At 46.0% G+C, this 26872-nt stretch overlaps 1 protein-coding gene across 1 annotated transcript in view; it reads right to left on the bottom strand.

Moving 5' to 3' along the window:
* Nucleotides 1-26872, bottom strand: part of gpr156 (G protein-coupled receptor 156) — a 115719-nt gene that overhangs the window by 80586 nt on the left and 8261 nt on the right. The window contains exons 2-3 of the mRNA XM_038801910.1: nucleotides 11119-11330; nucleotides 4093-4217 (exon numbers count right to left, since the gene is read on the bottom strand). Coding sequence (XP_038657838.1) covers nucleotides 4093-4217; nucleotides 11119-11262 — 269 coding nt within the window. The 5' untranslated portion in view covers nucleotides 11263-11330. The remainder of the gene's footprint in view (nucleotides 1-4092; nucleotides 4218-11118; nucleotides 11331-26872) is intronic.

Below are 26872 nucleotides of genomic sequence, written 5' to 3'. Positions count from 1 at the left end.
AACGAGAGGGCACAGACTTAAATTAATAGGCAAAAGAACCAGAGGTGCCGTGAGGAGGAAAAATGCTCACGCAGTGAGTTATGATGATCAGGAATGTACTACCTGAAATGATGGTGGAGGAAATTGAATGTTAACTTTTGAAACGGAATTTGGAGAAGCATTTGGTGGAAAGAATTACAGGGCTACAAGGGGAGTGCAGGGAAGTGCGACTGAAATGTACATTTCTTCCCAAGGCCTCCTTCGGTACTTTGTCATTCCACTAAAGTCAGGTTTACGCTCAATGCTGAAATGACAAATACACCCCTGGAAATGTGGTCTTCAGAATAATAAGGATACAGCAGCAGCGCCGGCTCTAGGGTTGCTGGCGCCCCGGGCAAGCTGAACTTCGGCGCCCTTGGGGGGGCCGGGGGGGGGGGGGGGCCGGGGGGGCCGAGGCCGAGGAGGGGGGGCCGAGGCCGAGGAGGGGGGGCGGGGCCGAGGAGGGGGGGCGCGGCGGGGTGGCGGGGCCAAGGAGGGGCGGGGCCGAGGAGGGGCGGACCCGAGGGGGGGGGCGAGGAGGGGTGGCGCGGCGGGGGTGGCGGGGCCGAGGAGGGGCGGGGCCGGGGGGGGCGGACACGCGGGGGGGCGGACGCGGGCGGACCCGAGGGCGGGGCGGGGGGCGGACCCGAGGGGGGGGCGGACCCGAGGGGGGGGGCGGGGAGGGGGGGGCGGGGGGGGAACACGCGGGGGGGCGGACGCGGGCGGACCCGAGGGGGGCGGGCCGGGGGGGGGCGGGGCCGAGGAGGCGGGGCGGGGTGGCGGGGCCGAGGAGGGGCGGACCCGAGGGGGGGACGGGGGGGTGGACACGCGGGGGGCGGACGCGGGCGGACCCGAGGGCGGGGCGGGGCGGGGGGGCGGACCCGAGGGGGGCGGGGGGGGACCGAGCGGGGGGGCGGACCGAGCCGGGGGGCCGCCCTGGGGGCGGGCGGCCACCGCGCATGCGCTGGTTGGCACCGGCCCAACTGCGCATGCGCGGGACCCGAGTCTCTGGCGCCCCCGAGCACATAGCGCCCCGGGCGACAGCCCGAGTTGCCGGTGCCTTGAGCCGGCCCTGTACAGCAGTGCAGTGGTCATGGAAGTAGTATGTTCACAGTCTTCTAAAATTCAATTCAAGGTCATTTTTAACCTCTCTCAGCCTGTTTGCTAGAAGGAGAATAGTCCCTGTTCCTCTGATCCCTCCATGTATCCAAAGTCTTTAATCTCTGATACCATTCTGGTAAATCTCCTCTGCACTCCTTCCTACCGTGTGGTACCCAGAATTGGACACAAAATAAAACACTGATCAGGAATGGAATTGGTCACCCCTATACAACTGCAGTACCATAATATGTGACTGAATGGACCCTAATGCCTTAATTTGTTTTGTTTTTTTAAAAGGCAGTGCCAACTATCGTCTTCTAAGGGCAATAAATGTTGCCTTGCTAAAGTCACCCTTATCCCAAGAACAATTTTTTAAAGCCTGTGACTACAATGATTAGTGTTACGCGTGCATTGTAGCATGTATTCACCAGAATATCCAGTCCATAGTCATCATTATGCAAATATTGTATGACTTGAAAGCTAGACAATTGTAACAAATTTTATAAAGTCCTATCCATTAGAGATCATTCTAAGTTACTGAATAAATAATGAATCGAAAAAGTAAAATGACATTTTCTGAATTTGACATTTCTCTACATTCATTTACTGTTTGTTCTCATTTAGATTAAAAAGTCATTTAAGTATCGACTGCTTCAAATGTGACATTTGTTCTACTCTAAGATTTTAATCTTAATGTGAAGGGAAGAGACTACGGCTCCCATTTTTTCTCGAGATAAGAAAGATGTTGATCTGAGTTTGAGATAAGTGGGTAAGAGTGTTCTGGGTCTTGCAGTATCACTCTAAATTTTAAAAATTCTACAAGTTGAATCTTTTCCCAATATATTAAAGAAGCGTTTTGTCTCAATTATGAACAAATTAGGGCAGCACGGTGGCCTAGTGGTTAGCACAACCGCCTCACGGCGCTGAGGTCCCAGGTTCGATCCCGGCTCTGGGTCACTGTCCGTGTGGAGTTTGCACATTCTCCCTGTGTCTGCGTGGGTTTCGCCCCCACAACCCAAAAATGTGCAGAGTAGGTGGATTGGCCACGCTAAATTGCCCCTTAATTGGAAAAAATAATTGGGTAATCTAAATTTATAAAAACAAAAATTTAAAAAAAAATTATGAGCAAATCACATAAATTTTGGAAAGAGAAATACAAGCAAAATAAAATATAAATGGTGTAAGAGTTTAGAGATAAGAGGAAAAATGAAACATTTAAGAAATAGTTTTTCACTATGTCCTTTTCAAATACTAAACAATAAATTAAATGATTTTGACATATTTTTGTTCGTAACGCTCCATTCTATTATTTTATCTGGTCGTATGAATCCTGTGAGAAATTTACTTTAAGAACAATTTTTTCGTGGGGCTACCACTGTTTATCCCTAAGGCACAGCAGTGGACAAACCAGCAGTCAACTCAAAGTGTAAGTCAGAGGATCAGCAATTCAAGATCTAAACTGAATTAGGCTAACATTGAGCTTATAATGTAAAAGGAAACAGAACTTTTGCTTATAGCTAAACTATATTTCTCCCTACAAGAAAGGAGCATTGAGACCCTGTTGTTTCTACATGTTATTGTATACATGCTTGATAGATTTTGCAAGTAGAATATGATTTCATAGAATTTACTGTGCAGGAAGAGGCCATTCGGCCCATCGAGTCTGCACCTGCCCTTGGAAACAGCACTACCTAAGCCCACACCTCCACCCTTCCCCCACATCTCCACCCTATCGCCACACCTCCACCCTATCCCCGTAACCCCACCTAACCTTTTTTGGACACTAAGGGCAATTTAGCACAGCCAATCTACCTAACCTGCACATCTTTGGACTGTGGGAGGAAACCAGAGCACCCGGAGGAAACCCACGCAGGGAGAACATGCAGACTCCGCACAGACAGTGACCCAAACCAGGAATCAAACCTGGGACCCTGGAGCTGTGAAGCAACTCTGCTAACCACTGTGCCACCGTGATGCACCAGCATTACTCAGGGCTCCGAGGAACTGATTTCAATTTATTTTCAATGTTGCCTTGTAGTCTGCCAACCTGTCTAATGGTGTAACAATCCATTTAATAATATTAGTGACACTGGTTACATATACATCTAGCCCAAAAGCAACAAAAGCGTTGAGAATAAATTTTAACAAATTATGTGGTTACATGGTTCTGCTCATTTTCAGGTCAAGTCCGATTGAAACAACTTAGCCCCTAATGCTAAGCATAAAATGGGAAAGTGACAAAAAAAAACCTCTCATGTTTGTTCCTTCTAGTCTAGATTTTTGTTCATCTAACTTTTAAAAATAAAATTAAAGTGCCCAATTTGTTTCTTTTGCAATTAAGGGGCAATTTAGCATGGCCAATCCACCTAACCTGCACATCTTTGGGTTGTGGGGGTGAGACCCACGCAGGCACAGGGAGAATGTGCAAACTCCACACAGACAGTCACCCAGGGCCGGGAGCGAACCCGGGTCCTCAGTTCCGGGAGGCAGCAGTGCTAACCACTGTGCCGCCCTTGTTCATCTGATATTAATGTCAGTATTAACATGTTTGTAATAAAGCTGATTGAAAATAGCAAACCTACCTCTGTTTCTATTTATCTTGCTCTTATCTATAATTCTGTTTCTCTTTCTGCCTTACTTCCCTCTCTGACCTTTTCTCCTCCTTTACACTATCTTTTCAAGTTGCCAATTTACTCAATTGATCATTTATCGTATGTACTAATAGACAGCTTACCATTCACAACTGGGTGTCTGACCCTGTCTTTATTCAAGATAGAAAGATACTTGATGATCTCCCTGACCTGAGGTTAATTGGTCAAGTTAGCACAGACTGATGCATGAACCTGGCTAATCAATACAATTTACTGCCAATTAGCTAACTGATCTAATTAATTGGCTAAGGTGGGGATGGTAAGAATTAGATCTCATAAGTTTAAAACGGGTATTAGAAACACATTATTTTACAAATAATACCTGTTATTTTTGAATTTGATGGTGAAGATAAGAAAGAAAACTGCTAGCAGAATCCCACTTGATAATAAGGTGCACATGATTCCAAATAATACAGGGGAGATATGTTTGACTTCGGACATTACATTCTGTCAAGAAAATCATAGATGTTATTAAATGCAAACATTGTGAACATAAAATTACTGCAAATATTTAAGATCAATTATCCCTGTTCTATCTGACGCGTACTCACATAATCAAATTATCTCGAGAAAACAAACACCATATGAAAGCTTATGAATCTGAGGCAATTTTTTGCTATTACCAAGTGGAATGCTGTCAGTAGAGGAGTTTCCTCTACTGAAATTCAGCATTTTAGATCATGTACAGGGTATAGTCCCTCTAGTTTATTTGGGAAATACAATTTAACTTTTGCTATCAAGGGACTTGTTTTCAGTATCTTGGTCCATTTCCACCTTTATTTCAGACAAGTAATTGTATTCAATCACTCCTTTACCCTATAGTGCACATAATGTACCAATACAAGAATGATACAAGGTACAAGTTTCGCATAAATTCTAAACCATGACTTATTGTGCACCATGAACAATCACTTACATTATTGTAATGGTTTTGGTATTAAAAACCATCCCAAGGTGCTTCTGCGAGGTGTAGATGAAACAAATGGGAGGTTAAATGGCCAAGTTTGTTCTAAGAATTCGAGCTCTAAAGGAGGGAGTAGATGCACAGAGACCAAAGAATATAGGGAAGGAAATTCTAAAATGGAACGGAGCATCTGAGCGCATGATCATTAATTGTGGGGAAAATGAAATGGGGGAAGAAGACTGTAAATTATCAGTCAATGGACCTACACGTTGTCAACTAAGTGAATCATTTTATAATAAAAATGTTTAGTTGCCTTGGAAAAAAAAATAATTGTGGGGAAAATGATGGCTGGGTGTTGATATGCGTAAAGCCAAAGTGAGAGGAATTAAAAGTTTAACTGGGCTTTTGTGGAACTGGAGTGTTGAACAAGAAGAATTGTATTAGAGATGGCAGAATTTTGGATGACCTGAAGAATATGAAAGGTGGAAATTGGAAGATCATCCTGGAGAACATTGGAGTATTTGAGTCTGGAGATGACAAAAACACATGGGAGGGTTTCAGTGGAAGATAGTGGAAGTAGAGACAGAGGCAAAATAATAGAAGTAGATGTAGGGCATGATCTTCCCAAAAGGGAATAAAGTCCCTGTGCAAGCGCGTTTAGCCATGTATTTCCCGGCATTGCAGTGCCGAGAAACACATGGCTATTCAACACGACTCGCTTTGAATAAGGGGCCTTAAAAGGGGACATGTGGCCGACGCCACACATAGCCCTGTTTGTTACAATAGGGAGCTCCACTCGCCGGAACTCCCTGTTGTAGCGAGAGATTGACACCATTTTCAAATGGCATCCCGATCTCTGAGGCCCACAAAAAATCCCTGACCTCCATCCCCCCCAGCCCGAACATAAAATGGGAGGGTCTCCCCACACACTCCCCAACATCCACACTGGGCAGCCCGGCTCAATCACATGCGCTTAAAAATGGCAGCTTCACCTTGGCAGTGCCCAGGTGGCAGTGAAAGGGTACCCAGGTGGCACCAGCCTACCCAAAGGGCATGCAATTGGGGGCCTCCAGTCTCCTTGCAGGCCCCCAGGAGAACCGTTCTGTCTGGTCCCCCTTTGTGAGGACTAGTAGCAAACAGCACTCAGCTGAGGATCCCAAGGCAAAGGAATTAAATCTCAAAGCGTCAGGTACCTCGTGAATCTACACATTGGAGTAAGGCATACTGCCTCGCTCTAATCTGCAGATTTTCTAAAATGTGATTCCGCTCATTGTGGCTGGGATTCACTTTGCAACATCACGCGAGATTGCATTGCATCTCACGAGGTGTTGCAAGCTGGGTAGATCCCGGAAGCAGGGTCTCCTGGCTTTCACCAGCCACACTGCATTGCGGTGTGATGCTTTACAGGTGCAGCGTGGCCAGAAGATCACACCATAGTCTCTGTGATGGGCAGAATTTGAGGTTGGAAACTGCAGGTTTGGTGGAATAAACCACCAGAACCAGATGGGATCCCCCTGGGATGTATCCAAGCATGTATCCAAAGATATGCAGATTAGTTGGATTGACCATACTAAATTACCCCTTGGTGTCCAGGGATGGGGTTGCAGGGGATAGGGTGGGGCCGGTGTAGGGTGCTCTTTCAGAGGTTGGTGCAGATGGTGCCGAATGGCCGCCTTCTGCACTGTAGGGATCTATGATTTCTACGTGGTATTAAGAACTTTCTGGCAGCAGCCACAAAGCTGCATCAATATAATATGCTTCTATTCTCTCAACATGCAGCTGATCTGTGATCCCAAAAGCAGATTATGCAGGTCTGTGCGAGGTACACTGGGAGCTCACATGACTCTTACACAGAGCTTCGAGGGCTCTCAACACATTCGAAGTTGGCTTATTGGTGATAAAGGCTACCCCAAAAGACATACCGCCCATTCAGAGGAGACAAACAAAGCAGCTCATCCCACAACACGCTTCTTGACTGAGCAGACCATTGGCATGATAAAGGTGCTTTTCAGATGTTTGGACCAGTCAGGCAGTGTTCTCCAGTACTCCCCCTGGAGGGAGACCTGAAACATCGTGATTTACTGAGCTCTCCACCACATAGTGCTCAAATGGAGAGATGGAGGAGCTGCATGTCTCGTCTGATGAGGACATCGGAAGGGATGAACTCGAAGATGGCGAGGAAGTTGATGCCCACAGGAAGAAACCATTGCATGGGTCAGATGTACCCGTGAAATCCTTATTGCCACAAGGTTACATAGGATCGCTACAGAATCATATAATGCCTACAGTGCAGAAAGAGGTCATTCAGCCCATTGTGTCTGTACCGACCCTCTGAAAGAACTTTCTACCTAGGCCCTCTTTCCCATCCTATCCTTGCCAACCCCATCGCAAACTCCTTACAGAACTCCGTCAGGTAGCCGTCCAGCCATGGGACCTTCCCCGACTTCATCCCATTTATGCTATCCATCACCTCACTCAGCCCTAGCTGTTCCTCCAGTGCCTGCCTCCTCTCCTCATCCAGTCTTACAAATTCCAGCTCGTCCAAAAACTGCCCCACATCCCCTTCCTCACACCCAGCTCGGCCCCTATATACCTTCTCGTAATATTCCCTGAACACCTTGTTAGTCTTCTCCGGTTCTGACACTCTCTTCGCCTTCGCTGTCTGTACCCTCAGAATTTCCCTGGACGCAGCCTGCCTCCATAGCTGTGGGCTAGCATACGGATCAGCTTCTCTCTATATTCAAACCCCCCCCCCCCCCCCCCAACCCCACCACCACCGCCCTCCATGGCTGCCCACTGCCTTCCCTGTCGTCAAACTATCGAACTGTCCCTGTAACCTCACCCACTCTCCACCCGTATGACACAGGTTCCGTACCTTCCGGTCGGCCCGACGCTGGAGTGGTTCGCGCTGCTCTTGGCGCTGGCGTCGGGCCATCCAGCCAGTTGCGGGAGTATCCCACCCCAAGGGTCTATCAAGAGGTTCAGAAATGGGTCATCCATTGTTCAATGTTTACACTTTTAATTCTGACTTTGTAAGATGAACAAAGGTTCATTAAACCTAAACTTGCTTTGATTTGCTTTTTCATTTGGGTTCTTTATTAGTCCTTGATCTGTTGAACTGCTAGCCGAAAAATACTTTTCACTGTACCTTGGTACACGTGACAATAAACAAATCCAATCTATTAGTCCCTGAGTCAAACTCTGGGAGCTCCCTGCCTAACAGCACTGTGGGTGTAACTACACCAGATGGACAGTAGCAGTTCAAGGTGGCAGCTCGCCAACACCTTAAAGGCAATTAGGTATGGACAATAAATGTTGGCCTATCCAGCAACATCCTGTGAAAGAATAAATTAAAAAGTTTTTGAACCAAGTTTTTTCCATTTACCTTTAGCTAGAACTTTATTTCCTAAAACTGAAGTTATATTCTAAAACATATGAATTATGAACCACACTTAGATAAATGTGGATTAATTAAAGAAAGCCAATGCAGATTTGTCAAGGGCAAATCGTGTTTGGTTAACTTGATTGAGTTCTTTGATGAGGTGACATAGAGGGTTGATGAGGGTAATTTCTTTTTTAAATTTAAAGTACCCAATTCATTTTTTCCAATTAAGGGGAAATTTAGCATGGCTAGTTGACTTACCCTGCACATCTTTGGGTTGTGGGGGCGAAACCCATGCAATCATGGGGAGAATGTGAAAATTCCACAAGGACAGTGGCCCAGAGCCGAGATCTAACCTGGGACCTCGGTGCTGTAAGGCAGTAGTGCTAACCACTGCGCCACCGTGTTGCTGTAGAGGGCTGATGAGGATAATGCAGTTGAGATGCAGTTAACGGACTTCCAAACAGGATTTGAAAGAGTTCCACATAACAAACCTGTCAGCAAATATGAAACACAAGGAATTTAAAGCACAGTTGCAAAGCTTGGGTATGAGGTTAGCGAAGTGAGAGGAAACAAATGAAATGAAATTAAAATGAAAAGCAATAGCAAATGTTTGATTGTCGGACCGGAGAAGGGTAGGCAATGCAATTCCCCTAGCGTTGATAATATATATTGATCTATATGACTGACTTGGGTGTACTGAGCACAATTGCCATGTTTACAGATGACACAAAACTTGGAAATATTATGAACTATGAGGAGGATAACGATGCACTTCAAGAGGACATGTGTTAGTGGAATGGGCAGAAAAATGGCAAATGAAGTTTAATGCAGAGAAGTGTGACATGATACATTTTGGTGGGAAGAATGAAAGACAATATAAACTGAGGACTACAGTTATATAGTCTGAAATCATTAAAGGTGGCAGGGGAGGATGAGAAAATGGTTTAAAAAAGCAAAATAGATCCTGAGTCCTATAAATGGAAACATACAGTGTAAAAGCAAGAAAGTGATGCTGAATCTTTATAAAATGCTGGGGCAAAGTTACTTGTCACGATGTTCCAGGAGGCAGTCAAAAATAACTTGGAGCCAACAGAGCAGCCTTGAGAGATCACAGTGGTTATGATGTAGAAGTGTAAGTAAATCCATGGGTTAGTTAAGGATTGGTCAAGCAAGAACATTCTCACAGGAGGATGGTGAGGCCGACCTCGTGGAAGGTTGCAGAGGTTGAGGAGAGGATGATAGCCATGAGTTTAGGTAGGAATGTTTTGGTTCTGTGTGAAGGATGGAAAACTAAGTAGAGGGTTTCAACAAGAATTAAAGGAGATATGGACAGGAATATTGATTAAAAGAAAAAAGGTTACCTGATCTTAGCTAGGATAGTAAAAAGGTTACAAATGGCCTCAGTGCACCTGGTGATGTGTTGGGTGCTCTGGATCCATGGAACACATACAGGCCACCAACACTTAAAATAGCACAACACTATTTTATTAAACTATAAACTGTTGAACATACTCTTACTGTGGTTTAACACAATGTTAGATTAACTAAAGACCTGTGCCTGTCCTAACCAGTCTAATCACTCAGCACATGGTGAGAATCTGTGCTGTAAGCTGGAAGCTCTGTACTTCTGAAAGGCTGCATCCCGAATGATCGGGAAAACTGATGCCCTCTGTCTTTATAGTGAGTGTGCTCTAACTGGTGATTGGCTGCGGTGTTATGCATGTTGATTGGTCCTACTGTATGTCCATCAGTGTGTGTGTCTGCACCATGATATGCTGGTGTATATTATGACACCTGGATTAATGACGAGGCAAAAATACACAAACTTCCATTGTTCCTACTCATGGCTTTAAACCCGTAGGTCAGTTAGCTTAGTTAGTTGGACGGCTGGTTCGTGATTTGCAGTAACGCCAACAGCACAGACTCAATTCCCGTACTGACTGGAGGTTATCCACGAAGGCCTCAGCTTCTCAACCTTCCCCTCGCCTGACGTGTGGTGACCCTCAGGTTAAATCACCACCAGCCAGCCCTCTCTCTCAAAGGGGAAAGCAGCCTAAGGTCCTCTGGGAATTTGGCAACTTTCATTCCATTTCATGCTGGAAAGTATATCTGTGTGATATCAGTTGACATTCAGGATCAGCTTCAGCATAGGCTGGCTGCACCTAATGATACCACAATTCTGTTAGAATGGAGATGATTGAGTAATTCCCATCAATCATGGAAAATATACTACTGTAGTAAATGAATTTGGTTTTATGTATATTGTTTATCTCTAACTATCCTTCACTCACTTAATTTTGTTTGAGAAATCACCCTGCTTTCATTGAGAGATGCTGTTGAGTTTTAGTCAATGAGCTCTGCTTATTATAGTCCATGGAGATTTTTTAAAAATAGACTCTGTGGACTGTTTGCTGGAGTGCATTGTTTAAATAGACTGCTGCTTAAATAGACTTTGTTTGTGAAATAAACTGTTGTGGGTTCTGCTGCAAGTACTGCTCAGTTTCCAACTTATTGATTGAGATGTTGGTGTCAGTAGATATTCTGATCATGATGTACAAGTGGAGATATCCACTTAACTATCAGACGCCATGGTGGTTAGCACTGCTGCCTCACAGCGACCCGGGTTTGATTCCGGCCTTGGGTAACTGTGTGGAGTTTGTACGTTCTCCCCATGTCTGTGTGGGTTTCCTCCGGGTGCTCCGGTTTCCTACCAGAGTCCAACGATGTGCAGGTTAGATGAATTGACCATGCTAAATTTCTTCCTTAAGTATCCAAAGGTAAGGTGGGATTACGGTGTTAGGGGAGTAGACCTAGGCATGTGCTCTTTCAGAGGGTCGATGTAGACTTGATGGGCTGAGTGGCCTCCGTCTGCACTGTAGGAATTCTATGATTCTAAGGTGGTCAGTGTCAGTGGAATTTTATCCCAGCCACATTATATCCCAGCACCAGTTAGGACATTCAGGAACTGAAGGGGATAAAACCATGGGCAAAAATATCAAATGGTTTATGAAATTATGTCATCAGACTATTTGCATTGCTCTTATTTATATTTTACTTACTACTTGGATATGACATAGCTGCTGTAGAATTCGCTGCCCATCTTCTGTGTTCATGGCTGGATCAATGGTACAGTCTGCAGAGCTGCACACAGTACTGCAGTTCAATGTTCTCTCCATATTGTAAACCACACACCACAAAGTCATTCACTGTCTGTCATGCAGTGTGCTGAGATGCTGCAGGTTCATCACAGGAGGGCAGCCTATACCCCATTCTGCAAAGTAGAATGCATAAAACAATAAAATTGAACACACAAGAATAGATCAGGTATTTTTACTACTCTCTTAAAGGCTGGGATTCGCTGGAATATGGGTTAGGCACCAACGATGCTTCAAATCTGTGAGGGGTCAGGTTATTTCAGCATGGGGAACATTACAGCCCAGCCTGATCCTGTTCTCCCACAAACTCCCACACAGCTTTCCAACAGAAAAGTGATCAAAAATAGTTTAGTTTTTCTCTCCCTTGACCAGGGACAATGAGGCTAATAATAGTGTATTTACTGCGGCCCAGATGAAGTCAGCTAACTCTGCACAGATCCGTGAACAAAACATGGTAGCTTCTTGTGTGTGTGCCAAAAACCTATGCTTAACAGCCATCAAAAGGTGAATTCAGAGCCAAATTCTGGGCGTTACTAGAGAATTTGAATTTCAGAGACTTTGTTTTTAAACTTTGGCTGAGAGAAGCTTGGAATTCATAATGATCTATAGTTCAGCTGCTGCTTATGGTATCTGTTTCTGTCGCAAATGTCTTTTTAAATGGTATCCACCACCAGTTGTACTTTGTAATGCAAGCACTGGGGGTGTGAGTATAAGAAAGCACAATACTAGTAAAACTAAAAGAAAGAGGAGGAAGCAGGATTTAAACACAAATTGAAGGGTTTTACTTGGAAATAAAAGCTGTAATATCCCACACGGGGCCTACGGGGTGAGAATGCTTGTCTTCTCTCTAGCTGGCCAACCCTAATGCTATTTATTGTTACCCTCTTTTGTCTCTGAATGTTTCTTGGTTCCTCCATAATGGGAGAGTCCCACAATTCTCCCTGCTCTGGATTGTCCCCTTCATATAGAAACAAATGTTTTCCCCCCAAATAGGACAGTAAATAGTACACCCAAATATTTCACCTTCACAAATACATCCAGACCCTAAAATGCATTACTAATCGCCTCCCATAAACAAGGACATATTATAACAAGATCATTTCTTCCAAATGTAGAGAACATAAAAATATTACCTGTACATAAATTTAAAATTTAAAAGTGAGCTAAAATTAAGGGTGGAATTTTCTGATATTTTTCCAAAGTGTCAGTCTCGGCAAGAAAACCGTGAATCTCGCTGATAGTGCTGCCAGGAAAAGTCACCGCATATTCAGCCACTTCAGGGAAAAGATTTTCCACGAGATTCATGCCACGCCCGTGGCAGCCTGCCTCTTATTTGTTCGTCCTGCCTCAATTTAATTACTGCAATCAGTGGGGCGCACCATTTAAACGCCTCCCAGCACTCCTTCCAAATGCAATTGGAGGGTAACTGCCAGAAAGATTGCATCACGCTTCATGGAGGGAGCCCTCAACAAGTTTCTGGATAGGGTCCAGGAGAAGTGGGAGACAATCTACCCTCGACCAGGCAGACGTCCTGCCAGCAAGGTGATCCATCCCAACTGGGAGGCTGTGGCCACTCCATAAGAGGACAGGGCTGCAGTGCTGATTGACCTTCTTTGTGCAGCCAGGGTATGTCAGTCTCCTCATGTCTCTCGCAGCACCCCTTCACACACCTATCACACCTCCAAGGTGATCTACAGTCCTGCACTAATGCCATCTCACTTTTTTTGAAGGTCAATCATCAGACCAGCACGGTCCCTGGACACCACAGAGGGATATACCCTGGAGACAACCATCGGAAAGATGTCACACCTGTCACCCGCACCCTCCAACAGTGCAGATACTTGCGCCTTGGTGGCAATAACTAGTAGGCAGGCTTCTGGGTCACTGGTGATCCACAGCAGGCAGTGGCAGGGATGTTCCAGGGATCCAACACTGGGAAGGATGCCATGGCCCAGAACTCTCCTGAGCCCCTGGCCGTTGATGTGCCCATGGGTTTGGACATCCCAGAGCTACTGGAGCTACAAAGGCAGAGTCACGAGCATCAGGAAGGGATGTACATGATGACCTTCCGCTGACAGCACACTATTGAGAAGATGTAAGACCCAATCGGCGGGGAGGGGGAGAGAGGCAGTAAGGGCATCCCTAGCTCGGTGCTCCATGTGGACCCTGGCCATCATCCGAGGTTGTTTATCTGCCTCGTCCGCGAGTAGTCCCGCGTCGTTCCTCCATGTTCTCAACTTCCAGCTGCTCACCCCTTGGCAGTGCCAGGTTGCCAGAGTGCAAGACAGCATTAGGATGCACCTGCTCGACCAGCGCATGCTTCGACACATGAGTCTCATTGTACCAAGTCACAGTGGATGTTTAGAGCCTCTGCACTGGTGTCATCAGCCACCTCCTGAGTGGGTGCCCCTTGTCCCCAAGGAGCCATCCCTCCATCCACTGCTCCCCCTTGAAAACAGCTGGGATCTGTAACTGCCCCAAGATGCAGCTGTCATGGATGCCTCACCAGGAAATGGGTACACACCTGCATAATGGGCTGAGCCTGGTTGCATATGATTTGGACACTGAGGGAGTGAAATCCCTTGCGGTTTATGAACGGGGCTCCATGCAGAACGTGGACCAGTTAGTGCAGTCAATGACACCAGGGACAGGCCAGTTTTGCGGGTGAAGCAGACATGGGAAGAATGTGTAAACTCTGAACAGACAGTCACCCAAGGTTGGAATCAAACCCGGGCTTCTGGTGCTGGAAGGCAGCAGTGCTAACCACTGTGCCACCATGCTGCCCATAACACATTGCATTGCGGACAACATCTGTGTCACTTCGCTGTATGGAGAGGTGAATATTAGCTTGGAGTTAAATGTTTGGGGGTTAAGCTCCCAAAGGATTAACTATTGAATGCCAATCCAGTGACACACTCATGTACTGTAGTGCTGACTAAATTGGAAGAATGGACTTGATTAGGCCACTGTCTTCCCCCGTGGCAGGCAAGGCACACCTGGTGCATGTGAAGACTGAAATTAGCATGTACACTTCATCCTTAGAAGGCAACCTCATTCCTCCAGTTCTCATGGGCTATGGATTAAACGAGCCTTCCAACTTGAACAGCCAGCCACGCAGACACTAATCCCTTACAGCCTGGCTTCCATAACCAGTGGCCTTGCACTTCCAGGCAACTCATGCCCTCTGGCTGTAAAGTGGAGCCTGAGGGTGGTGGCTCATTCTGACTGCACTCGTCCTTCCCCCTGTGTCAGGGCCTTCTGTCCTCATGAAGCTGGTAACCACCCCTTGTCAGAGTCCCCCATACTGCCCATGCAGCCTGGTGTTTCACAGGACCCCATCCTGGCACCTGCTCCCACCCACTTCCACCTGCCACTCTGGAAAGGAAATCCCTCAGCTGTGATGCCATCACAAGTCCAGCAAGGGGAACATGGGAAGCGCTGCCTGCGTATCAGCTGCCAGACCCTTTAAACCTAGAGGCTTCCAGCTATGGTCTGCAAGCAATCCCCCCCCACCCCCCCCCCACCAAGATGCCAGTGGAAGGGGGCAGTACCAGGGTGCATCCTCTAGGGCACCCCAGGGTGGGGTTCCACTTATGTGTGTTGGGAGGCATGATGCTTGTGGGTGATGGGGGGGGGGGGGGGGAGCAGAGAGCCCCGGTACTTCCATGGTTGTTGGGGGGAGGGGAGTAAAGAGCCCCCGATACCTCTGTGGTTGGGGGGGGGGGGGGGGGGGGGGGGGGGGTCGCCCCAATGCTTGTGGGTCGGGGTTGGGGAGTTTATTTGCAATGCTGATTGGGGCACCTTCTTTAAAGATAGCCCCCCCCGATCAAGGCTGGCATCAGACCATGCCTTGCCAGGGTGACGGCACTAACCATGCCCTCAGATTCTCCGTGCACTAAGTGCCAGAAAACCTGCAGTGAAAACTCGGCTGTACATCTGGAGGGGGATACAGTTGCCGGTGTTCAGTCAGAACCTGACTCTGACTAATCTTGGTAAAATACCATCCAGATTTAACATCTAAAAACATTTTTGTTGAGTGAATAAGTAAATGAGAAACCAGTAGCAAAAGCTTACAACATATTACCCTCATAATATTACCCTCTGGATATTAGCCAATCCTATATAACATTTGGCATTTGTGTATTCATTGAAATTACCAGCAGTAACTGTTACTTCTGGACATGTACTTGTTGCCAGAGATGAGGGCAGCAGGTGGGTTAACTTTGCTCTCCAGGATGATCAAGGGGAAGGGAGGATTTCCTTTGTTCATAAAATTGTAAACTTGTTCTTTATAGTTGTTTACAGTTTGTTACAACTGATTGGTTAGCACTGTGGCTTCACAGCGCCAGGGTCCCAGGATCGATTCCCGGCTTGGGTCCCTGTCTGTGCAGAGTCTGCACGTTCTCCCCGTGTCTGCGTGGGTTTCCTCCGGGTGCTCCGGTTTCCTCCCGAAAGACGTGCTGTCAGGTGAATTGGACATTCTGAATTCTCCCTCTGTATACCCGAACAGGCGCCGGAATGTGGCGACCAGGGGCATTTCACAGTAACTTCATTGCAGTGTTAATGTAAGCCTACTTGTGACAATAAAGATTATTACTATTTTTAAAATCTTTCCTTTTTTTTAAGTCGCTCAGATTTCTATGTTGCTTTGTATGTCTGAGAACGGTTTGACTAAAATGCTCACATCACCAGACTGTGTACATAAGTTTGCTTCCATCGTTGATCGACCAATAACCAAATGTGCCATTCAGCTGGGCGCGAAATGAACACAGTGCAGTTATGATACTAAAATAAATGTTAATCAGATGCTATCACTAAAATTAATAAACTATAGCAACATTTGGCCAGCACATATCTGAAGTGGAAGAACATTAAGAATACAAAGTATGCAGAGATGCGTTTGTTCTAGATTTAGTTTTGGGAGAGCTATATATGTTTTGAGCATAGATTCTGCTTCTGCAATGCTCTCAATAATGACACTGAAAGCCAGCATATCCAGTGTGAGGAACAGAGTGTGCTCATCTAGCTGTCGTAATTAAAGAAGAAATACGCCAATTGTGCCATTAATTCTAAGGTTTTGCTGCCATTAGCTATTTTGTGAAGTTATCAATGTTTGCTTGCTGGAAGCAGTGAAAAATATATTTATCAAATGTTTGAATTTTATTACCTATACACTCGTTTAAAAGTCAGGTTTCTAAGACAATATGTTTTTAGCCAAATAGTAAGGAGTCGATATTTAGGAGTAAACGTTTTGAGGGGTTGAAATGCACCATCTTACTGTTGTAGAGTTGCCAGATCGGAGTCTGCGCCCACCAACCCTGCCCCCAAAGGTAGCGCAAGAGGAGCCAAAATGCATTTTATTATAGAATATACATTTATAAATATATAATAACCTCCATGGAGATGAGCAAAACAAAAGCCGTATCTACAAATTTACACAATTCATTGTTTTTACACAGCAGAGAAAAGAATACTACTTAACAGCAGAATGTGCCCTGAATGTGGATTCAAATCAATAAAAGACATTGTGAAAATGGCTGCAGAGAGCTTGAGCTGTCAATCAGACAATTTTTTCTCTGGGGAGCAAGTTGTTTGGCTGTGAGCCCCGATCTCTAGTAGAATAACGAACACCTGCTATCCAGAGGAAACATTGTTAAACAGCTCAGGCTCTCTGATCTTTGCAGTCAATTTCACATTGTTTGTTGACGTAAGTGAAGTAGTATTAAGTATTTGTGGTTTGTGAAACTTAAAAGGGCCGGATGGTTGACACTTTTATTAGCTTGTCCAGACTTTCTTTCATAAGCAACATTTTCCATGGATTTGGTTTTCTCAAAACTGTTTCTGCACGTACGACTTTACATTTTGGTGTTCATTAGTTCTAGAAAGTGTATACTGGGTCAATGGGCATTGGGGCATGACGGCACAATGAGGTCAGTGGAAGGGATCATGAGGGGACATAGGGGTTGGGTGGAGGGGGGTGTAATTTGACAAAAGAGCATGATAGAGACAACTTGAACTTACCTTTTAAAAGGTCCCCTTATGCACACTAGGGTTCATGGCATCACAGTGGTTAGCACAGTTGATCACAGCTCCAGGGTCCCAGGTTCGATTCCCGGCTTGGGTCACTGTCTGTTTAGAGTCTGCACGTTCTCCTTGTATCTGCGTGGGTTTCCTCTGGGTGCTCCGGTTTCCTCCCACAGTCCAAAGATGTGCAGGTTAGGTGAATTGGCCATCATTAATTCCCCTTAGTGTCCAAAAAGGTGAGGTGGGGTTACTGGGTTACGGGGATAGGGTGGAGGTGTGGGCTTAAGTGGGGTGAAAGTCCACAAAGGCCGGTGCAGACTCGAGCCGAATGGCCTCCTTCTGCACTATAAATACTGTGAACTCTATAAATTCTATGAACAATGAATGGCTCCTCTGAGAGGCTGTAAGCCATCATTCTTTAATAATCTGTCCTAATTCCATGGCCAAAATTTTACGTTGCTCAGGCGGGCATGCGCCCAATCCAGAAGCGTGTGACATCACATTAGAAGCGCCAGAATGCACCCTCCCCTTTCACCGCGCCCACTCTCTTCCCACTCCGCCCTGCACTGCTCGGCCTTTCATAGAGTGCGTTTCACGCCGGATGGCCTCTAGTTGGCCAACCAATGTGAAACTGCTCTCCTTGTTGTTTTCTCTCTGTCTCTGATATGCACTTTCTTATTTAGTTATGCCAGGTGCAGTGATCCTGGGCACACTTCTGCCTGGACATAAAGTCTATATTGAAACTCCGAAGTGAAGCCTTCAGGATGTCCTTATGGTGCTTCTTTTGGCCGTCATGAGATTACCATCCCAGGCTTGAGCTTTTCACAGAAGATTCACTTTGGTAAGCAAGTGTCAGGCATTCTAGCTACACGACCAGCCCGATTCAGTTCTGACTGTCTCAATATGATGTGGGTAATTATTATTATGTTTGGCATCCCTCGGTGTGTGGCATTTTGTTCTGCTACCTGATCTTCCGAAGCTTCTGAAGGCAGCTCATGTGAAAATGGTTGAACTTCTTGGTATGATACTGGTACGTAGTCCCAAGGCCAGGACTTTATATCTCTGCCCACGGCAAGATTGGAAATTCCCATCGAACATCAGTGGACCTTTTGCTAGGTTGCAAAATTTTCCTTCCTGCCCACGACAGGTCCTGTCACGGGCCCAGCCCAAGTCGCACACGTGTAGAGTAGAGTGGCCAGGTCTATTGGGGTTCTTTGCTTGTTCCCCAGACTGATGTTCAAAAAAGCGTAAGAGAGAAACTGGAGAAAGGCAAGAAAGCCCACAAGCTCCTTGACGTTACTGGAAATGAGAGTAGAGGAGACAAGGGATAGAGTTTCATGAGGTTGTTCGGAGTGGGAAAAACCAACTGGGAATATCTGCTGGGGAAGCGCAGGGGAGGTGGTAATGGATAACTAGTGGGAGCTTAAAAGTGCAGTTGTAAATGACTTGGGGGAGTTTTCCAGGAGTGGATGTAGAAGGAAGTGATCAGTGATTATTCTGTCTGTGATCAAGACCATTGGACAAGGGTTGCTGTGACTGTGAACAGGAAATATACTTGTTCAGTTACATCGCATTTTTTATGACATCACCATGTCAAGGTGAGGTGCTTGAAGGGGAATGTACCAGAGGAGTAGGGAGGACGGGCCTGCAGGAGGAAGGAAGAGAAAAAAAATCGAGTTTTGAACCCAATGACTAGTAATCCTATGACAATTGGTGATTCTGGACAGAGAAACTAAAATATGTTAAATAAGTTACATTAAAAATGGATAAAGTCTGAGTACAGCAGTGGCTCACAGGAGGAATAACCTTGATGGGCTGCAAAGAACAATTTCCCAATGTTGAAGAACTTGACAAAATGGAGATTAAATTGGAAATTTGAGTAATTTGCTTTTATTTTTAAAAAAGCAGCTTTAAAAGTTTTTTTTTCATTACCCCGCAACCCATGTGTGCAAGACCTATTTATCCCATCGGTCTTGAACAGGGAGGCAGAATCAAAAAGTAAATTTGCCACAATTCACTGAAAATGGTACATCTGGGAAATCGAGTCTCCCTAATACAAGTCTCAGGACAATATAAAATCAGATAAAAAGTATTCAGGAACACTGCATAACTTCACAACTAAAGTGTTGCAGTCTTAAAACTACTTCCTGATCAGTCAGCAAACTAGGAAGGAGATTAGAACAAATCCAAGATACAAAAGGAATGTGTCGAAAAGAAAATAGATTGTTTCGGTAGGATAGTGTGAAGTGCCAGTCCATCTTTTAACATCTTTGTTATTCATTGAAGTCATTGCGATCTATTGTTCTGGCTACATGAGGACCTGGTGCATAATACCAGCTTTTTGAATATGTGGAGGGGTGAAGTCACCATTTCTACTGCTGATTCTTCACAAGGTAGCTCCATAATTGTTAACACATATATATTTCACCAGCCCAGGGGAATACTCGCCACGTACACCTATGAATAAGGAATTTGTTCTGAGTTTGCCATAAGGTTTTACTGGCATGTGTTCCAATAGCAACAGCATGAAACTGATCTCCAAGGTGTGTCCTGCTTAAATTGATAATGTCTCAATAAATAATGAATCATCCCAAATATATTGGATTGCACAAGTTACATTTCATCCAAATTTCAACTGCTCAAAGGCAGGAGAACAATAGTGTATGTTCGCTGTGCAGAGTGTGTAATCTGTTACACATTTTCAGATTTAGACAAAATGTACAGGGCGCGATTCTCCGCAAATGCGGGGAGTCGTAAAGGCTGCCGTGAAACTGGCCGTGTTTCACGGCAGCCTCCGCGCCCCCTCCCGGGACCTGATTCTCCCCCCGGGCGTGGCTGGCAGCGCGGTCTCGTGAAGCACGGCATCGCGGGCTTAGCGACCGTCGCTAACGCTCTGACGCGCACGATGACGTCACCCGCGCATGCGCGGGTTGGACGGCTCCAACCCGCGCATGCGCGGATGATGTAATCGTGCATATGCGTCAAACCCGCGCATGCGCGGGCCGTCATGCCCCTCAGCCGCCCCGTGGACTGATCCTGCGGGGCGGCGGAGGAACAAATAGTGCGCGGGTATCGGACCCGCTGCCCGCGATCGGTGCCCACCGATCACGGGCCCATGCCACCCTTGGCACGGCCGTGGTGCGGCCGTGCCAGTCGGTGCCATGGTTGTCCGGGACGGCACTTTGCGGCCGTTTTCACGAGCGGTGAGAGCAGGTGTGTTTGCGTTCGTGAAAACGGCCGTAAAGGCCTGGGAACTCGGCCCATCGGCCTGGGGAGAATCGCTGTTCGCCGTAAAAAACGGTGAGCAGCGATTCGTGTCGTGGGGCGGCCGTGGGAGGGGGAGAATAGCGGGAGGGCGGGAAAAATGTCGGGAAGGCCCTCTCGCTATTCTCCGACCCGTCGTGGGCAGCGGAGAATCTGTACAGTATTTGAATTAAACAGTGTCATACCAGGTCAAACAGAGAATAATGCTTAAGAACCTGTAGTAGCAGGGTGATGGCTTAGCATCTGGGAGATCGTGAGCTTTAATTCTAGGCTCAAACACAACTTTTCTTTCCAAGATTGAGTTTTGTTGAGCTGCTGGAAGTAGTACCTGGTCCTTTTTATGTCAAAATTCTTGCCATGCTCTTCCCCAAATGTTGAAACACTTTGTCTACTTACTCAAAGTCTTTCATAATTTTGAAGACTTGCACAATATTCCAAATATGGTCTAATCAAGGTTCAATACAAGTTCAATAGCATCTTTATTTTTCAGTTCTCTCCCTCGAGAAATAAACCTTAGTGTTTAGTTTGCTTTTTCAAAGTCTCATTAATCTGTGTTGCTACTTTGTGAGTTTTGTATTTGTACTCCCAGACCCTTCCTTTAGTCTAACTCATTTAGGTTCTTTTCCAAGTAATATTTGTATGAGATCTTACTAAAACCAAAAAATGTAACTCTGTACACTTGTATTGTAATTTATTTGCCAATTATATGCCCATTCTGCAAATGTATTCATTTATTTTGTTGCAATCCTCCACTGTATTGACTATCCCCTCCAATTTGGTGTCATCCACCAATTAGAAAATTGTGTTTTTGATTCCAAGGTCGAAATTGTGAACATACGTTGTCTCTCAGCACTGATCCTTGTTGAACACTCCATGCAGCATCATGAAGCCAGTTTTTTTCACAGGTATCTGATTCTGCTGCCAAGATAAATGCCAGATTAGGTTTGGTAACCCTGGGAACCGTTCATGAACACTAATCTCCCAAAAACTGAATTCAGAACACCTCCAATGTAAAAGCTGTAAAAGGACACCTTATATGGCAGCTGGGGAGAAGGTGGTGAGAATCTAACCTCATTACAGAAGGAAATTTACAGGCAAGTGTGAAAAAAAAGGACAAGAGATTTACATACATAGCACCATTGAAAATTAGCATAAATTGACCAACACCTTCAAAGTAAGGCTGATAACTCAACCCTAATCATGTGTGAAAACTAGTTAATCTATCGGCATAGCCAGCATCACATTTTTTTATTGGTTAGGTGGATTGGCTGTGCTAAATTGTCCCTTAGGTGTCCAAGATGTGCAGGTTAGGTGGGATTACAGGGATAAGGCAGGAGAGTGGGCCAAGGTAGCATGCTCTTTCAGAGGATTGGTGCAGACCTGATGGTGCAGACCGAACGACCTCCTTCTGCACTGTAGCAATTCTAAACTCAGGGTGTTCAGCTCCTTTCCTGTTGCTTTTGCTCTACTTCGGGCGATCTTTGGCCAGGGGATTCCCAGGTGTCAGTGAAGATGTTGCAGCTTTTCAAGGAGGCTTTGAGGGCATCCTTGAAGCATTTCCACCGCCCACCTAGGGTTTGCTTGCTGTACTGATACTTGTTTTGGGAGCGAAGCTGTTCGAGTGTGGTCAATGATTCAATACTGGGGATGTTGACCTGAGCAAGAACACTGATATTGGTCCGCCTAGCCTGCTATGGATTTGCAGGATCTTGTGGGCTGAGCACTGGTGGTATTTCTCCAGAGTTTTGAGGTGCCTGCTATAAATAGTCCATGTCTCTGATCCATATAAGAGGATGGATATCACTACTGCTCTGTAAACCATGAGCTTGGCACCAGGTCTGAAGTCCTGGTCTTCTAACACACTTGTCTTCAGGTGACCAAGGCTGGGCTGGTGTTCCGAACGCGGTGTTGAAGCTCGTTCTCGATATCTGCTTCATTGACAGTAGGCTTCCAAGATATGAAAGTGGTCCACATTGTCCAAGGCAGGGAATCCATCTGCTCCAGGTGCCTTGTTGTTCTTTAACTTTCAGAAGCCTTTTCTACCTCATGCCGGGTTGGGGCTGCACTGAGATGGTGGCGGGTAGCATGCTGTGGGATGGAGTCAAGGACAATCATGTTGAAAACAAAATGTTTGGTAAGATGGTTCTCAAAGTGCTCCTTGATGAGCACCTCTCCATTCTTGGCCACCAGTGGTGTGGGTCCATGGGCGCTTGGGCTGTAGGTGGTTGTGTCTGTGCTAAAGAAACCATGTGGGTCATAGTTGTTGGCTCACTATTGGATGTCCTGCGCTTTCTCCACCCACTATCTGTTCTTTAGGTAGTGTGTTTTTTTTCTGGATCTCTGCCTTCAGCCGTCTGTAAAGCTGCTTCTTGCTTTCGAGTTGGATTCCTGATTCAGGTTCAGAAAAGCTTTGCGCTTCTGGCTTATCAGCCTCTGGATTGCCTGGTTATAGAACAGTACAGCACAGAACAGGCCCTTCGGCCCTCGATGTTGTGCCGAGCAATGATCACCCTACTCAAGCCAAAGTATCCACCCTATACCAGTAACCCCCCCCCCCCCCCCCCCTCCCCCAATTAACCTTATTTTTTAGGACACTAAGAGCAATTTATCGTGGCCAATCCACCTAACCGCACATCTTTGGACTGTGGGAGGAAACCGGAGCACCCGGAGGAAACCCACGCACACACGGGGAGGACGTGCAGACTCCGCACAGACAGTGACCCAACCGGGAACCGAACCTGGGACCCTGGAGCTGTGAAGCATTTATGCTAACCACCATGCTACCGTGCTGCCCCCATCAAAACAGTCTTTATGTTTCTTGGTCAAGTGACCAAGCATCTCTCCACAGATGCTAATTATGGAGGCTTTGAGGGCAGGCCAGGCGCTGTGGACACTCTGCATCTTTGATCACAGGGCCGTCAGGCTAGCAGTGAGGATTGGTGAATAGGGCTCTCTTATCAGGCTCTTTGTGTACATTAGCATTGATTTTCCTGCGGATTGTTTCTGTTGCCGACCCTGCTTTGGGGCTACATTGATGGTGATCATGGAGCAGATTAGATGGTGGTTCACCCAGCAGCTGTTGGCTCTTGTCATGGCACAAGTGATATGAGCGGTCCCTCGCTCTGATGATGATGCAGTCGGGCAGGTGCCAGCGTTTAGAACAAGGGTGTTGCCATGAGTCCTTGTTCTTGTTTCTCTGATGGATCAATGTGCTGATTATGACAAGGCCGTGTTCAGGAGCAGGGTACTATTGGTGTTGGATTTCCCTACCTCTTTTCTGCCAATTACACCTTCCCAGAGTTCTGTGTCCTTTCTAACTTCAGTGTTGAAGTCACCAAGGGAAATCAGTTTGGAACCCCTGCCAAGGCTGGAGGAAAATTCCTCTTTGGACTTTGAGGGGGATACGCACTGTTTGAAAGTTCTGGTGATAAGACATTCTGCCTAATGACTTTGACAATCTGCTCAGGGAACAATTTAATAGGATGTATCATCTTCTTTTCCTGCAGGGCCATGTGAATTCTACATACAGATCGTTGCCTGATGGACTTTTTTCTGCATACGCTTTTCCGGGGCGGCGGAGGGGAAAGAGTGCGTCGTTTACAGACGCCGGCCCGACAATCGATGGGCACTGATCGCGGGCCAGTCACCTCCTGAGCACGCTTGTGGTGCTCGATCCCCTCTCCGCCCCCCACAGGCCCCACACTTACCTGTCGCGCGCTGTTCACGCCGGCAGCGACCAGGTGTGGTTGCCGCCGGCGTGAACCTGTCGGGGTCGTCAGGCCGCTCGGCCCATCCGGGCCGGAGAATCGGCAGTCGCCGGGAAAAACGGCGAGCGGTGATTCTCCGAGCGGCGTGTCGCGTCATTTTGGGGGAAGTGGGAGAATCGCGGGGGGTGCCAGAGCAGCTCTCCTGTGATTCTCCCACCCGGCGTGGGGAGCGGAGAATCGCGCTCTAAGTATATCCTGATTCAACTGCACACCAAGGTGGCCATCAGGATGAGGTCAATGTTTGGTACATTTTTCCACCTATATCTAGAGGTTTGTACGTGAACACAGTTCATTTTTGACCTTCAGATAAAGTGAAAGATGGGCTCAGGTAATTACCATGGCTCTGGAGTGGGATATGGGCCAGACTTAAGCCATATACACCAACACCAAATGTGCCTTATGGCCCTGTCAGTAGAAAATACCAAGCAAGCTCTCCTACAAGCTCCCTACCAATCACACTCTGAAAACTAATTTTAATTGCACTAACAATTCAAAAGTCTATACGTTCCCCACTTTTTGTAATTAAGAGTGTAAACTGTCTCTCATTTCAGCCTCCTTAAAATTAGATAATTACTTCCCCGACAAGGGACATACCAGGAATTAGGCCTTAGTCCATTTTGTCTTAATGTTATATGATGTCTCTATCAACAAACTCCTGTTGTTATTCTGTATCTGCTGCTAGGGTTGTTTATGACACCCAGAAAACAGATTTCTCAGATTTATGGAATAGGCCAACATAAATAGTTTCTTGATGTATTAAATAAAAGCAGCTGACCCTATCAAAAGGAGGAGAAAAACAATGATGGTGAAGAATTAGAAACAAATAGTAGCCAAATCAATTGGGAAAATAGTACAAGTATTTTGAACTTCATTTATGAGATGTGGGTATCGCTGGCTGGGCCAACATCTCTTGCCCATCCCTGATTACCCTTGAACTGAGTGGCTTGCTGAGCCATTTCAAAGGGTAATAAAGAGTCAACCACATGGCTGTGGACCTGGCCAGACCAGGCAGGATGGCAGATTTATTTTCTTAAAGAACATTAGTGAACCTGATGCGTTTTTACGACAATCAACAATGATTTCATCATTAGACTATTAAATCCAGGTTTTTATTTATTGAATTCAAATTTTACCACCTATCGTGGTGGGATTTGAAACTGCATTCCAAGAGCATTACACTGGGTATCTGAGGATAATCAAAGAGGGTTGATGTAGAAAGGATGTTTCCTCTTGTGGAAAAATCTAGAACTAGGGATCACTGTTTAAAAGTAAGAGATCGCCCATTTAATACAGAGATGAGGAGAAATGTTTTCTCTCAGAGAAGGGTGAGTTTTTGGGAACTCTTCTTCCTCCAAAGGCAGTGACAACAGAGTTTCTGAATACTTTTAAGGGAGAGCTAGATAGATTCTTCATAAGCAAGAGGGTGAAAGGTTATCAGGGTAGGTGGGAATGTGGAGTTGAGGTACAATCAGATCAGCAGTGATGTTATTGAATGGAGGAGTAGGCTCGAGGGACTGAATGGCCTTCTCCTGCTCCCAATTTGTATGTTCGTAATTATCCAAGCTCACAGCAACTTTGACAAGGCAACCTAGACCACAGCTCATGACAAGCAAATCAGATTGGTGCGAGCAGTGCAAGGAGGTAACAATCTTTGGATTCCAAAGCTCACCGATGAGCAGTGGTCTGGTTGAGCAGATGTAATTGAACAGAAGGTTCAAACAACCCCCTTAGAAAACTAGAGGCAAGCATTAGTGGAATGTAAAACCTTCAACTATGAAGTTTCATTATTTGTTAAGTAGCTTCCCTATGAGGAAACATTAAAGTTCTTGCAGACTTGACAAATCCATGAAAAATATTTGTTAAAGCCCACAGAAAAGTAACAATGCCGTTCAGTTGTAGATAAATGTCTGCTCAGAAATACCCATCCCTGCAGAGAAAGGATTAATATTTCTACGCAAGCAAATTAAATCTCTTTTACTGCCAGTGACCTGTCAACACAAGTCTCATATAGACCACAGGCACACAAACTTTTTTTCTTGAACCCAGCCCCTCCCCCCCAATAGAGAGTTCCCGTACTAGCCTCCCCGAACAGGAGCCGGAATGTGGCGACTAGGGGCTTTTCACAGTAACTTCATTTGAAGCCTACTTGTGACAATAAGAGATTTTCATTTCATTTCATTTCATGTCCCATTCACAAATACAGCCTGTCAACAATCTCCCTTTCTCTCACCATTCCTTTGCCCCATTCATCCACTCTCCATTCCCAAGCCTCGCTCTCTTCCTCAATTCCCATTTCCATTTTCCTCTCTCTCCCGTCAACCAACCATAGGCTGCTATGTCCTATTGCTTCATCGCAGTAATCTCCTACCCTACAGTTTCAATTTGTCTGTACTTCTTGCCAATGGGTTTCCAGCAGCTAGAAGATTGAATTGCCAGTCATCGCAAAGTGGGGACTGATTCCCTGCACTGGAAGACAGTGATGTCACAGAGTTGAAGGGGGGTGGGTGGGTGTCATTTTTCCATTGAAATATGTTCATGGATAGTATCCAGCACATGTGTGCCCAAATCCAGGAGGCCTGGAGGGCTTGCTACGCTAGCTTTAG

This window comes from Scyliorhinus canicula, chromosome 7, assembly GCF_902713615.1.
Source record: "Scyliorhinus canicula chromosome 7, sScyCan1.1, whole genome shotgun sequence".
Taxonomy (NCBI): Eukaryota; Metazoa; Chordata; class Chondrichthyes; order Carcharhiniformes; family Scyliorhinidae; genus Scyliorhinus; species Scyliorhinus canicula.
Note: the sequence above shows the minus strand (reverse complement) of the source record. Positions and strands in the feature narration are given on the sequence as shown.